This window comes from Alnus glutinosa, chromosome 11 (genome assembly GCF_958979055.1).
Source record: "Alnus glutinosa chromosome 11, dhAlnGlut1.1, whole genome shotgun sequence".
Lineage (NCBI taxonomy): Eukaryota > Viridiplantae > Streptophyta > Magnoliopsida > Fagales > Betulaceae > Alnus > Alnus glutinosa.
The window spans coordinates 23,067,016-23,082,808 of NC_084896.1; the positions used below are offsets into that span (position 1 = coordinate 23,067,016).

The 15,793-nt window shown below is 36.9% G+C and overlaps 1 protein-coding gene across 1 annotated transcript; it reads right to left on the reverse strand.

The window, feature by feature from the left end:
• Positions 1-6,379: 6,379 nt before the first annotated feature.
• LOC133882144 (F-box protein SKIP22-like) lies at positions 6,380-8,213 on the reverse strand. Its single transcript, XM_062321252.1, has one exon. It carries the CDS (start codon positions 8,155-8,157, stop codon positions 6,610-6,612), a length of 1,548 nt encoding a protein of 515 aa, XP_062177236.1. The 5' UTR covers positions 8,158-8,213; the 3' UTR covers positions 6,380-6,609.
• Between the last annotated feature and the right edge of the window lie 7,580 nt (positions 8,214-15,793).

Sequence of the window (15,793 nt, forward strand, 5' to 3'; positions counted from 1 at the left end):
TATTTATTTAATGGATTTAATATGATTTATTCCACATTATGTTACAAGATAAAAACGGATTTTATATTTATGTATTTCTGATTCAATTCCTTGATGGAAGGAAGAAAATTAGCTAACTAATGAATATGACGAGTCCCTAACCTACTTATATAAGAGTAATTCTAAACGTCATACCCATGTCCCTCTTGTGTCCCTCTAAAAATGATGTGGCTTTTAAAATCACCATGTGATCAAAATTCAATTTTGATCAATCACAAGCTCAATGGTGATTTTAAAACCCACCTCATTTTTAGAGGGACACAAGAGTCCTTATATAAATAGCTGTATGTATTCATTTATTTGCACACTCATATGCATAGATAATAAAAACACTTTGAAATCTTTGTTTTCAGAATTCTTGTTGTTGCAAAAAAAAATTTCCGTTTCGCTCGAACAAAAATATGGCCGGAAGTATTTATAAATGCTGTAAATCATTTATAAATCATGAAATTTTCCATCTGTAAATGCTGTAGCAGTAAAGCATGAAAACCTTCAGCACTGCCCCACAACTTGCACACTGTAAAGCCTATTTTGCCGTGAAGCCTACTGTACACTTGCACTGTAAATACTGTTTTGCTGTTTTTTTTCTTCCTTCTCCTCTGCATCTCAACAGATGATACCCACCATGAACTCCGGCCGATAGCTTCTCATTTCCAGCACCGGCGAAAACCCGCATAAGGCTGAGCAGGTCTTTGCCGTATACAGTAGGCGCCGGCCCGTCGTGGCCGGCGTCGGTCCGTGTGGGAGAGGCCGCGTCACCGGAACTGGCGGCCCGCTAGTTTCTGGGTAAACGGCGATCCCTCTGGGTCGCCGTTGCAGCTGAGCGCCATTCGGTGGCGGTGGGGATGAGTTTTGGGCGGGCGGCGTTCATGGTGAAGAAAAAAAAAAAAACTGAGGAAGGAGGAGACTGCTCAGAGAACGAAATTTTTTTCGGGTCAAAATATTTTGTTTTCCGGGTTAATGGGTTCATGATCCGGGTAGGTTTCAAAGGCTTTTGGGCTTAGGTTTATTTCCGCATCAAGGGTAAAAATAAAAAACCCATACAGATTTTGAGTCATTAAGTGGGCTGACCCGAATGGGCCAACCCAATAAGGAAATCTGACCCAGCCCACTTCAAGTTTTTTTTTTTAATAAATTGGGTCATTAAGTGGGCTGACCCAAAAAATCAAGAGACATATTTAGATTTTACTGATCCAGCAGCCCAATACAGTAACCCATCAAGTATTAAAAACAGAAAGGGCTCATGTGGGGTATAGAAGTAGGGGTAGGCGTCGGTTCGGTAGACGATTAAGTCGGTTAAGTCAACTTTGTTGGTAAAGTCGGTAGACGGTCGATGTCAGTTCGGTAGGCGGTAGTAGGATAATTTGCCCACCCCTATTTATAAGGCTCAATGGCCACTTACTTAACCATTAGGCCATGCATTTTTTATTATGTCATCATATTGCAATTTTATTTCTATTATGATATACATTGTTCTGTATTATAATTATTATTTCTTTAATACATGAATTGAGGAATATATTTAATTATTTAATTTATATTGTTTAAATATAAATTGTTTGATGCCTATACTTAAGAATAATTAACAATGCCATATATGCTGGTGTGTTTACAGTAATATCCAATAATGCAATGTCTAGAAAAGTTCTGGTTAGGAAAGTCTTGTGATTTAAGTGTGTCCTTGTAACTCCTATCACTTTCCTAAGAAATCACCTGATTAAACTTTGAAGAATGCTGTTTACACCATTTAGTATTAGTTTGTTTTATTCTTAGGGCAATTTGTGGGCATCTATACAGTTATTAGATGTTAATGAAGTCGTAATTATCATAATAATTTTGGGAAAGCCACAACATCCCAATTTTTGAATGATAATTGTATCAGGATTACACACGTAATTATCATAATAATTTTGGGATGACCATAATATCCCAATTTTAGAATGATAATTGCATCAGGATTATACGCATGAACTTTATAAAGAATTTTATTAAATGTTCATGAATTGCATCGTAATTATTATAATAATTTGGGAGAGCCACAATATTCTGGTTTTATAATAATAATTGCATAAAGAGAATACACTTGAACTTCATATAGAAAAATTAACTTCGTGTTATAATTAATTCATAAATTTAATTACTTATCTCCACATTGACGTTTTTATTTTTATGACTTAATTATAATAGGATAGCAAATTTAGTATTAACAGTAAAATTTATTTTAAGCCCACAGATACGGAGAATTTTATTTATTAATATTTAAATTTCTTAGTCTTATTAATAAAAAGTAAATTTCATGCGTGATGTAACATTTGCCCACAGGTAGGTTGAAATTTACAATGCTAATTTAAAATAAAATTACTTCATAGCATTAAAGTATTTTTTATTTTATTGGTCATTGCAGCTATTCATATTACTCTGCTTTTGGTAGTTTTATGTTCCAATACTTGATGGTAATAATTTTTCTGACTGGAAAAAGAAAAATATGCTTTTTCACTTGGGGTGTTAAAAATTTGGCGCTCTGTGCGGACAAACCACCTACTCCCACGAAATTAAGTACGCCACATGAGATTATTAGACATGAACAGTGTGAGTGATTTAATCACCTAAGGTAGATGTTCATAAAATCTTATGTCACCAAAAGCATCAAGAATTTATTTCTAAATGTTTTAGGGTCAAAGATTTTATAAAGGCTATTTATGAACACTTATTAAGTTCAAAGAAAGTTTTGGCCAGCACTCTAATAGAAAAAACTTTAAACATTTTACAGTCTCAAAAGTGTTTCTAATCTTATTGTATAAATGAATGATATAATAGCTTAACTTAAGTCTGTAAAGGTTGAAATTTTTGAGTCATTCTTGGTATATTTCATTTTGAATTCTCTCTTATAAATATGGTATTTTATCTTGTGGCACACATAAGGATAATTGGTCAATAAAGGTATTTTTATGATTTTTTTTTTTTGTTGTTTTAGTTTTTTTAATTTGTTGTTTGGTAATTGTTTGCACAAAGTTTCCCGAGCTTGAATAAAGGAAAGAAGATAACTCTCACTGGGAGTGAAATTAGGTGCCTACTACACTATTACTAGTAATGGTCATAACTGTACCACCCTTTGACAGATATGTCATTTTCCAACTAGCCAACTACCCTCTTTGATGATGTTTTTTTATTGCTTTATCTACATGAGCTTGATCAATTTCTAATGCTTTATCTAGATTTCATACTTTATGATTACTCTAGAATTTTTGTTGGCAGCATATTTAATTACCTCATGTTGTTTATAGAGAAATGCATTAATTTTAACGGTAATAATAGTAGTAATGTTGATATCAATGAGCTCGATCTAGATCAAATGTCACCCTTTTGGCCAATAAGAACAAGATGGGATGTTAAGTTGTGAGTTTGAAACTCATTGGCTGTGTTTGAGACCAACTATTAAAAAAAAATGCTAATGAATTGTTGATATAATAACAATAAATTACAAAAGAGATAGCTGCTTTTGTTTTACATTTCTTAATCCTTACAAGTAGTTATGTATCCTTTTATTTCTCTAAGTGAAACAAGAAAATTTTATTATGATGAAAAAGCTGCCTAAACTAGAGGCATGTTCTTATCTGTGTCAATCCAAAGGAAGTTTTGTTGACTGAATTAGCAATCTTCTGGTCCCTATTGCTCATCACATGCTTTCATTTCTTTCGATGGAAGACATTGCATGATTGAGCATAATGTCAAAGTGGCGGCAAGAATAAGAAATGCTTGACATCTCAACACTTTTTTTTTTAGAATTTAGTTTCAACCTGATGTGTCACAATCTTATGAGATTGTGACACATTTACCAAAATAATAGATTTCATGGGATTATGACTTCTGAAAAAAATCTATTTGGATGTCTAGCATTCCTCGATAAGAATAACCTCTTCCGTCTTAATGTTTATGGGGAGCTACTTGAGGAGTTGAAAATACACTGGACATTTTTTCCCTCCGGTGATAAATCATTGAAAATTGCTACTCCCCATCTCAAATGTTTTACATGGGACTGTTTGCTGGTAACTTAAAGTAGTGTTTACGTTGTACATTAAATCTTGAAAAGCTTTCTAGCTAGCCTTCATTTCTCTCCCTCAAGCACACTAGCACATATATGGATGCATATATACGTACACTTAAATATAGTTTCATCTTGGACTTCATTACATAAGGTCCTTTTTTTAAAAGAAGTATTTTAAGACCTAAAATGATATATTGGGTTAGGGTTTGACTTGACCATAATTATCTAGAAAATAATGTGAGTTATATATAATAATGTCAATTGTACATATTTTATTTTATTTTGATATTTTAATTTTAGGTAGGAACATCATTGTCTATCAAGTCATTCAGATTTAAAGCTGAATATCGAAGATTCGAATAATTGATATGTATGCACCATTTGTACACCTTCCCAGCAATCATTTATCATGAAGACAATGGCCTCATTGCTACCAAAACAATGGCCTTTGACCACTTCAGGACTCAAACCGATTGTCACATGGTTGCAAATTTGCAATTAGGGGTGTATAACAGGTTGAGGTAGCGGTTAGTAGCTCATAACTGCAACTACAATTGAGGTCCCCAGTTATTCCAATTTTAATAACCGCAACTGGCCTATCGGTTGAGGATTTTACCGACCACCGGTTATCCGGTTATTTTAGCCCAGTTATTAACCGGATAACCAGTTTTATATATGTTGAATTTTTTAGATTCTTTTTTTTAAAAAAAAAAAAAAATTCCAATATTTGAATTCAATAACATCATTTTCTGTCCTAAGTGTCGATATTGTACCAAAACTGTTTTGTAAAACCAAATTACAATCATTAATCAATTTCTGGAAAATTAGCAAAACAAGAAAAAACTAAAACATCAAAATGGCATCCTCAGTTCCTCACCACCGAGCCAACAAAAAAGGCATTACCAATACAATAGAAAAAAAAAAAAAAAAAAAAAAAAAAAAAAAAGGAAAAAAGAAGTAGTCTAAGATTGAGGTCTAGATGTGGTTCAGAATTGGATAGTTGGTTGGGTGTTGAAGGTGAAAGGCTGAAAGTGAACTTGCGGCGGGGTGTTTTAGGTTTAGGGTTGTCCAAGGTGAAGGGGCAAGGAGTCCGGTTATTTTATATTTATATATATATATATATATAAACCGGTTGCGGTTATCCCGATTATTAACCTGTTTTTGAGAAGTAATAACCGGTAACCGCAGCCAGGTACCCGGTTGCGGTTATTTTAAGTTTTTTTGGTTAGTGGTTATTGGCGGTTGCTGGTTATTTCTGGTTAATAACCGCCCCGTTTGTACACCCCTATTTGCAATAACGTACGCACACCTTTACTATATGATTTACATTTTGAGCCCAAAAATTACTGTCATATGTCTGTGATGAAAACAATTTAAACTGAGCATGTCCTTCTGCTGTATTAATCACAATTATCAGGTAGTCACGCCACTATTCCAGAACAGAGTTTAAGAATATATTTATACAGCTACAAAGAATGGCCAGAAACAGAGAAGATATAAGGGATTCAATAAATTCATGGGTAGAAATTCTTGACAAAACATGTGGGCACATAAATCAAACACCCAAAATGCAATGTTAAAAAAATCTCATGCATTGATAATTTTGATAGCATACATACCTCTTTTATAATGTCTCTTGTTTTCTCTTCGATGAACCATAAAACTACCTCCCTCCCCGCTGCTTCAGATAGCTTCTTCTTCAGTATGGGAATGACCTCGCTAATGGGTCTCCTCAAATTTCCAATAAAAATGGCCCCATCTCCAAAACACCGAACATCAGTTGCGAAAAATGTGTCAAACCCGAGACAGGGCTTCAACAGCCGCATCAAATTTTGCCCAAAAAAGAAACACATGTTTCAGCCCCATAAATCTGTCTCGGGGGGGCATTTCGTCGAACAATTTGTGAGCAACACATAAATCTCTACGTTTTGTATACCCACATAAAATATTGTTGGCAGACTGCGAGAGTCCAAAACATAATTTGATTGCCGGACAATGGTTTCCCAAAACCTTGAACAAAGCACATGCTGAGGTCTCAATGAGTGAGTGCAATGGCCTCATTCATTAGCAACAACCATAAACGGTTTAAGGTTTTCACTACTAAAACAACCACAAATCCTTCTCTTTTTTCTTTATCTTCACTACCCAGTATTAAAAAGCATATAATCTTGTCAGTTCAACCATACCCATTTGGTAAAAACTTAAGTGGGTAAAACTTTTATTTTAACAGAATCAAGCTCAATAATCAATTTGATAGCAGTAAAACAAGAACAAAACTGCACTTAAAAATACCACTACTAAGAAACAAAACTTTCAATTCTTCCAAAAGTAAAGTCATAAACACTACCCACAATAACGAAACCTGAGCTCCTCCCTGTAAACGTCAAAACCAGCAGCAACTTTCAAAGCATTCAACTGTCCTCCTGTGACCCCTCATTCTATTGGTATGTCGAACGTGAGACTTATTTATATACATAAAAAAGACTTCTGGTTAAATCCCAGGATTCAGTTGTAGCACCGGACCACTAGACATTGGATCCTCCTAGTCGAAGCCACTGAATCCCTCTGGATCTTCCGAAAGGAGAAGCTACGGCAAGACCCGGCATTTGGTCATGATCTCCGCCCACCATAGGAGCGCCAAATGGATTCTCCTGGATGAGAAAATGCCTCTGAAGAAAGCCTCTATACCGGCCAGCTTCCGTCTTCCTCTTCTTGCTGCTCTCCCAAAACGAAGCAAACCTAGCTTTCCATTGACCAATTCCCTGCGCTCCCGCCGCTCGTCCAAACTCCTCATCAAATTTCTGTTTCCACAACTCATCACGTGAAGACAAATACCTCAATTCGGAACACACGCATCCCACCTTTGCGAGATCGACACCGTGAAGAGATTCCAAAATCTTAAGTTTAAGCTCCGCGGGGAGGCGCATAAAGCACGGTGGAAGGCCGAGACCAGTCTTTTCACAAAGATCAATCAAAAGTGGCAATACGAGCCCATCCTTCACCATCTTCCAAAACTCAAAAATCTCACTTTCTGGGTACCCATTTTCTTCGTTAATGCTATCAACCGAGTCACTATTAGCTAAACTGATCGCCGGCACAAACCTATTCTCATTCAAACACACCCGATGCAACCCCGACCCGCCCTTAGCCAAAGACCCATAGATAGTGACCAAGTGCCCTAAACTCTGAAACTTCAAACAAACACTTTCAACCACATTACCAAAATTACAATAGCCATGTCCTAGAAGCTCAGGCAGAGTATACCAGAGCGACACCGATAACACGTTCGAAGGCCACTCGTCCGCAAGGTGAAACCGGTCGACCCGCATGCCCGAGACGGAATCGAATCCAACGAAACCGGACTCCATAAAAACCGCATGAACGGCGATCACAAACAGCGCGTGGTCACCACCATAGTCGCCCAGCTCCTTGCTCAGCACCCTCCTCAGAAAACAACGCTCAGAAAACTTCTTCCCCGTTGAAACCGACACATCATCCACCCCCATCGTTTCAGCACAGGAAAATTCCAGGGTTCCTTCGTTCTCCGAATTCAAAACCACAGACCCATCGTGTTCCTGAAAACTCTTCGAATCGCTCATATCGGAGTCTGCAATCTCAGGCCCTTGTACGGACAAATCTCGAACTGGGGTGTCTTGATTTGATGGAATTTGTTCTATGGTTTGAAATTCTGTAGGAATTTCAGATGGGTTTTCTAGATTTGGGAAATTTGGAGCCAAGGTTTGATGTGGTCGTTGTACGGAATTGGAACTGGAATCGGAATTGAGCGCTAGGATTTGAGAAGAGGAGGAAAAGCCAGTGGGGTTGAGGGTGAAGAAGATAAGGTCACCGGAGGTGATACCGAGGGACTGGAGGGACGCTTCGGGTGAGGACGCGTGGAGCTCGTCCTTGCGATTGAGGGAGAGATGGATAGAAGGAGAGGAAGAAGAAGCGGAAGACGAGAGTGATTGAGATAGGGTTTGCTTGAGTTGTTGGAGAGTAGAGGGAGTGGGGATTTCGATTTTCAGGGTCTGTTTGGATTCGAGGGATCTTATTCTCAGTTTCATGGTTGCCATGGTAAACAAGCAAAGAGGAATTCGATTGGAAAACTGGAAGTCTGAAACCTACAAACCATGGGGGAGGAGATCTTATTCTTAGTTCTCGCCACGTGTATTAAATCCAGTGAATCTGCCACGTCAGCATAAAACTCTTTTTTGTAAAAAAAATAAAAAATAAACTTGATATTATTATTTTTATTATTTTTAACACATTGTATTATGCAACTATGCAAGTGCACTTTTTTTTTTTTTTTTGGGATAAGTGCATATATTATTTAAGTTATTTGACTTAAAAAATTCAGTTAATAGATAATATCTGCAACTCTTAAATAATTTATCCAGAATAGAGATGGATTTAATCTTAAATTTCGTTCACAAATGCAAGGAGATTTTTAATCACCTCTATCTTTAGCCAATTAGTTTTTTTTTTTTTTTTTTGTAAAGTTCTTTGACTTAAAAAATTCAGTTAATAGATAATATCTGCAACTCTTAAATAATTTATCCAGAATAGAGATGGATTTAATCTTAAAATTCGTTCACAAATATGCAAAGATATTTTTAATCACCTCTATCTTTAGCCAATTAGTTTTTTTTTTTTTTTTTTTTTTTTTTTTTTTTTTAATTTTTAATTTTTAATTTTTAATTTTTAATTTTTCTTTTAATTATTCAATTACTTCTAAACTATTTAAATGAATAAATTCATTTGTCAATCAATGTTTATAAAGTGTTAGGGCTCACAACATATTTTTATGAAAGGCATGGGTATCAAAATGCTATTTTATAGATAAAATATTCATGTGTCATGACAAAGTGTTTTGGCGTTCCCATGAGCGATTACTTATCTCAAACGCTCAAGTCTAACCTCAAACATTTGGAAAGGTCAAACTTCTAGTTTTGCAAGTCCACACTTTAATATTAGCCACTAGTCTAAGCAGAAACCACAAACACATCTTAGAAACCCTAATCACAAGAAATCCTAATATGAGTTTTTGGACCGGGTGATCGATCATTGTCGTTCAATGAATGACCATGGGTTGTTCCATAACCCATTTTGGGTCGTTCTATGTCCCACTACTCAACTTAACCAAAATTCACTCGCACTAAAGGGTCCTAATTAAGAGCATTCTTAGTAGGGGTATACATGTGGATATTTACGCGGTCATTTGCAATATCTACACCTACATCTACAAAATGCGGATATCACTTTTAGATATCCATATCTACATAATTTATTTACTATCTGCATCCGCGAGATTATTAAGTGCGTTTATTATCCACTATTCGCAAATAGATAATGAGCCTATTTTAAACACTTCTAAAAATAATTTTCACCGATTTTTTAGTCTTTTGAGCTTGTTTTGAAAATATAATGCAACACTAAAAATATGTAAAACCGAGAAAAAAAGAAAATGATTGATACGACCTCAAAATATTTATGGTAATCAATGCTGATTAGCATGAAACCATTCTCCTTGCTAGTGCTTGAAGATAGGTTGATTTTCGGGAAAAATATATATTAGCCCCCCAAACTACCACTCATTCTCCGGATGGCTCCCCAAACTACCAATGCTTAGATTCTGGCCCCCCAAACTACCACTTTCTAATTTTTTGGCCCCATCCGTCTATTTATGCCGTTAATTCTAACAAAAATTGGCCAAAACCCGAAAATACCCCTCCCTTAATCGTGAGAATTTCAAAGTGTAAGAGGGATATTTTCGAAATTCTGTTTAAAATTAACGGCTTAAATGGACGGATGGGGCCAAAAAATCAGAAAATGGTAGTTTGGGGGGCCAGAATCTAAGCATTGGTAGTTTGGGGGGCCATCCGGAGAAAGGGTGGTAGTTTGGGGGGCTAAAATATATTTTTCCCTTGATTTTCTTACTTTTTCAATTTTTGAATTTATTTTTTAAATTTTTGTTACATAACTATCTTGAACTTCTATTACTTCTGTAATTATCTTTCAAAGTTAAAAAACTTTAAAAGGATTAAATAAAAATTTTCCTTTTTTTTATTTAACTGTAGTGCATTAACTTTGACAATATTTCACACAAAGAGGCCAAAAGTACCAAATTTGTTAATTTCATTCGAGTTTACTTATTGAGCAAATCATTGACTTGTTTATTTTTGAAAAGTAAATGTTACACCCAGGGAAAAAAATTGAAGGCCCAAGGAAAATTGAGTTAAGTTTTCTGACTAGCTGAGTTTTCTTAATAGCTAAGCTAAGTTGCCTTATTAGCTGAACAGTTTTCTTAATAGCTAAATTTCTTGATGTTTAAGTAATGGTTCACGAGCTTGTAGAACTTTTATAAATGGCCTAAATGTGAAATTTTAAAATCAAGATCCTTTATAATTATTTGCCTGAATTTCAGGTGATTGTGAGCGATTACTTATGAAATGCACCTGACCAGATAAATAGTTGGGCAATCTAATTTTTATTTGGTCAGGTGAGTTCCATAAGTTGTCTCTTACAATTATTTGCTCAAATTCTCTTAAATTTGGACAAATAATTATAGAGAATCCTGATCTCAATTTTCTTAAGTTTTCATTCCCTTGTCTTCTAACATTTAAAGAAAGATATTTGAGAATATTAGCATTGAGAAAAGAAAGAAAGATTTGGAGAGATTTTGAAAACTAGGGGGCCTGCATAAAATGTTATTATTTGTGATAATGAGTACTCGTGTTATTTGCGTTGGAAATAAAGATGTGGAACTACATAAATTGAAGAAAGCAAAAAATTACTGAATTTTTGGACAGGAAGGCGAAAATTAATTTGTCTCTTAAACAAATATTGCCTCTAACTTAAACAGTAGGTTTTGTAAAAGGAAATACAACAATTTTGTCCTCAGGATGCAATATTGTCTGTATGTAATGTGCAGATTGCAAATTTTGAAGACTACTCTGAATAAAAAAATTTGTAATAGCAGAGAAGGAAAATAGATTGACAAAATATGCTGGAAAAATATATTTTTATATAAATTACATAAACAGTTTATTACAGTTTCTAACTGTTAAAAAAAAGTTTGACTGTTGAAAAAACAATTAGAAAATATAGTTTCTGATGGTTGAGAAAACAATTAAGTATTCAAAAATATAACTGTTAGAAAAGCAGTTGTACACATTAGAAAAATGTAAAAATAAGCAGTAAGCTCGTGTGCGACGATAGCGGCTAAGAGACACGCGTACGTGTGACGACCAATGCTTCACACTGGGTGACAAAACTAGCACATGTGTACTCAAAATCTTATCTAGTATAAGAGCAAGATAAGTGCTTATAAAGTACAGAAAAAACTCATAACTTTTCAATATGGGAGAAAGAATAATTGAAAAATAGAGGGAAAGCTGAAATATTCAAATTGAAGGGAAACTTAAATTTTCATGAAATAATTTTCAACAATTTGTAATATGTTTCTCCATAGAAAGTGTAATACTTTCGGAATTGTTGGTACAGTTTCCGGTACGCTTTCCCTGATATTCGTTATCCTCGTAATCTGCAAAATAATAAACGGCTCGTCGGGGGTGCTAACCATACCCCCACTCCGATGCCTAAGTCAGTTCAAATTATTTATTTTCTGGAGAGGATCAATAATCTTAGAGCTTAAAGAATCTGCGTGTAAAAAATACCTGGCGTAGTGGTCTTATTTATAAGCTCATAATTCACAGTTATAAAATTGCTAGAATACTTGGAGCATAATTTGATTAGGAGCCTGAGTCCTAAATCACATAGTCTTTAATCTTATCTTCATAGAATTCAAATTGGGTAGTAGAGTCCAAGCTGGGTAGGACATTACCTCTTCGTCTGATGTCATACTATTAGGTATCCTATCCCATATTTGATGGGATAAAAGTCTTATCTTGATATACTCGGGATATGCGTCTTTTTGGAGATAACGAATGGTCTTGTACTTAGGTTTGATCTGGCCTGGCCGACCCAATGGGCTCGGCCACGCGTCTTTGGAGCTGATTATTTCTCCAACAGTTACCCCCTAATTCTCTTATTTGAATTTAGAATGTAAGAGAATTTAGTACCTCAATTTCTGAATCTGGATCTTCCATAATCTGTATCTGACAATTGCCGCCTCTTTCAAAGTAATTATGACGAATAATACCTCGAATCTCTGGATTGGAGTGGCGTTTGACCTGATGGATGCCAATTCAATTCTTAGACACTTGTGATCTGTCAGAGTACTAATAGCAACTCCCCATAGATATCTTCTTCATAAGTGCCTCTACATAATATTGTAGGTCGGGCCAAAGTTGTGAAGATGGTCTCCTACCCTCGAAAGGAGATGGATCAGACTGATGTAGTCAATTTCACCAAGATCATGGTGAAATGCCACTCTAAGAAAACACTTTGCGTACAACTTTTCTGATAGCAAGGTTATGTCTGATAAAAAAGGGTAAACCATTGAAGAAAATGGCTTAAGGTACCCGAACCTTCTTCACCAGTAGTGCTTCGCAAACCACTTCCACAAAAATCTCTGTTGGTTGCTTTAGAGGCTCAGATTGGCACTGAGGCTTTGTGCTTGGTGTACGAAATCTTCTGATCTGAACACCATCTAGCTTCGTCTCACTTGGTTTTTTTTGGAGAGGTGGTATCCCCGTATGGTTTGTTATAGGGGTTGTCTCCCCATAAGGTTTGTTGTAGGGGTTGTCTCCCCATACCTTATTCCGAGCTGCTCCTGAGAGATCTTAATCCGAGAGCTTGGTGCAGCTTCGTTGATTTTCCCTTTGCAGAAGCTTTGACTTTGTTGAGCTACCCCCCATAACTTTAGTCCACGACCGTGGGCCAAGTCGTTTGAGGCGGATAGTCAGGTCATCTTGGTATCCTGGACGATGCTTCCTGAAGCTTTGTCATCTTGAAGCTTTGTCATCCTGAAGCTTTATCTTCCCGAAGCTTTGTCTTCCTAAAGCTTTATTTTCCTAAATCTTTATCTTTTTGAAGCTTTATCTTCCCGAATCTTTATCATTCTGAAGCTTTATTTTCCTGAAACTTTACCTTTCTGAAGCTTTATCTTTCCAAATCTTTACCTTCCTGAAGCTTTTATCTTCTTGAAACTTTATCATTCTGAAGCTTTATCTTCCTGAATCTTTACCTTCCTGTTTACCTTTCTGAAGCTTTATCTTCCTGAAGCTTTGTCATCCTAAAGCTTTGTCATCCTGAAGCTTTATCTCCTTGAAGCTTTATCTTTTTGAAGCTTTATCTTCCTAAATCTTTCTTGAAGCTCTGTCATCCTAAAGCTTTTTCTTCCTGAAGCTTTATCCTTTTGAATCTTCCTGAAGCTTTGTCATCCTAAAGCTTTATCTTCCTGAAGCTTTGTCATCCTGAAGCTTTGTCATCATAAAGCTTTGTCATCCTGAAGCTTTATCTCCCTGAAGCTTTATCTTTTTGAAGCTTTATCTTTCTGAAGATTTATCTTTCTGAAGCTTTATCTTTCTGAAGCTTTATCTTCCTGAAGCTTTATCTTCCTGAATCTTTCCTGAAGCTTTTTCTTCCTAAAGCTTTACCTTCCTGAAGCTTTATCCTTTTGAATCTTCCTGAAGCTTTGTCATCCTGAAGCTTTATCTCCCTGAAACTTTATTTTTTTGAAGTTTTGTCTTCTTGAAGCTCTATCTTTATGAAGCTCTGTCATCCTAAAGCTTTTTCTTCCTGAAGCTTTACCTTCCCGAAGCTTTATCTTTTTGAAAATCTTCCTAAAGCTTTGTCATCCTGAAGCTTTATCTCCTTGAAGCTCTATCTTCCTGAAGCTCTATCTTCATGAAGCTCTGTCATCCTGAAGCTTTACCTTCTTGCTTTAACTTTGTTGAGCTACCTCCCATAACTTTAGTTCCCGACCGCGGGCTAAGTCATTCGAGGTGGATAGTCAGGTACCCTAGGTATCCCTTTTAAGTTTGAGCCTCTTCTTGCGAGATTTCTGCCCTAGAGCTTGAATCAGCTTTGGTGAATTTTGCCTTTATGTCGGTCTTTGAGGAGCCATATCTTGTGATGATGAAGCCTTAGATTATCCTTATCCTTATCCTTTGGAAACCCCCAATCGATGGGTTTTTTCCCTGGGTATCCCTTCCATAACCCTTTCGAGTCATCCGAGGAAGGAAGTCGAACGAATTCTTCCCTGGGTATCCATTCCATAACCCTTTCGGGTCGTCTGAGGAATGAAGCCGGGTGGATTCTTCCCTGGGTATCTCTTCCCTAACCCTTTCGAGTCGTCCGAGGAGAGAGTCAGGCGGATTCTTCCCTGGGTATCACTTCCATAACCTTTTTAGGTCGTCCGAGGAAGGAAGTCGGGCGGATTCTTCCCGTGGTATCTCTTCCCTAACCTTTTTGAGTCGTTCGAGGAAGAGAGTCGAGTGGATTCTTCCCTGGGTATCCCTTACATAACTCTTTTCGGGTCGTCCGAGGAATGAAGTCGGGCGGATTCTTCCATGGGTTCTCTTCCTTAACCCTTTCGAGTCGTCCGAGGAAGAGAGTCGGGCGGATTCTTTTGATGAAATCTCTCTTCATCTGTCTTTGTGGAGTCATATCTTGTGATGACTGTACTTTAGATTACCATATCCTTATCCTTATCCTTCGGAAACCCCCAATCGAGGGGTTTCTTCCCTGGGTATCCCTTCCATAACCCTTTCAGGTCGTCCGAGGAAGGAAGTCGGGGGGATTCTTCCCTGGGTATCCCTTCCATAACCCATTCGAGTCGTCCGAGGAAGGAAGTCGGGAGGGTTTTCATCTTTGCTGAGCTACCCCCCATAATATTAGTCCGCGACCGTGGGCTAAGTCGTTTAAGGTGGGCAGTCCGGAACATAGTAAAAGCACTTCTTCATCAAACTTCTCCAAAAATGATCAATCAGTACCTGGGAACTGTTTGTTCTTCCTTGCTCTCGGTGTTGGATATATATATATATATATATATATATTATGGTTTATAAAATAAGAACCAACATTTTTTTTTTTTTTTACTTCAACATAAATTATGTTTGTAAAAGAAGAGTATGAACTTATTTGGTGCATTCGATGAAGATGAACCTTCTTACTTGGAGTTCCTCATTTTACACACCGCTCGATATGGGGCTCTTTGGGAGAGTTCCTCAAACTGGACCCTCAGTTCGGATTGGTCCCTCGGCATGACTGTGCACTTTGAAGGATGGCAAATTTGGAGGGGTCCTCAGAGTGTGCCCTTAGGAACTAGAAGCTCGGGCATAGGGTCCTCGGGATAACCCTCGGAATAATACTCTCGGTTTGTGTCATCTCGGTACATACTTTTCGCCTCGGTAGATCACCCTCGGGTCTAGCTTTTCTCCTTGGTAGAACACCTTCGGATCTAACTTTTGTCCTTGGTAAAATACCCTCGGATCTAACTTTTTGGAGGGTGGCCACTTCGGGATAAAACACCTCGGAGTTTACACTGCACTCACCCCTCGGAGTACTTTTTTTCTTTTTTCTTTTTGATCAATATTCATCAAGTTCCTCAAGTTAGTGAACTCATTCGGTATGACACCTATAGGCTGTAAGCTCTCGAAGTAAATCAAATCAGCCTCGACGGGCTCTAAAACTCAAACTGATATTGATAGAGAGGGAATGTGTAGCTCGGGCAGTGTTTTTGGCATCATCTAGGCCATAGTGAGCACACAAAAAGCTCTCTTTCTTTAGGTTGAAGCCCCAATT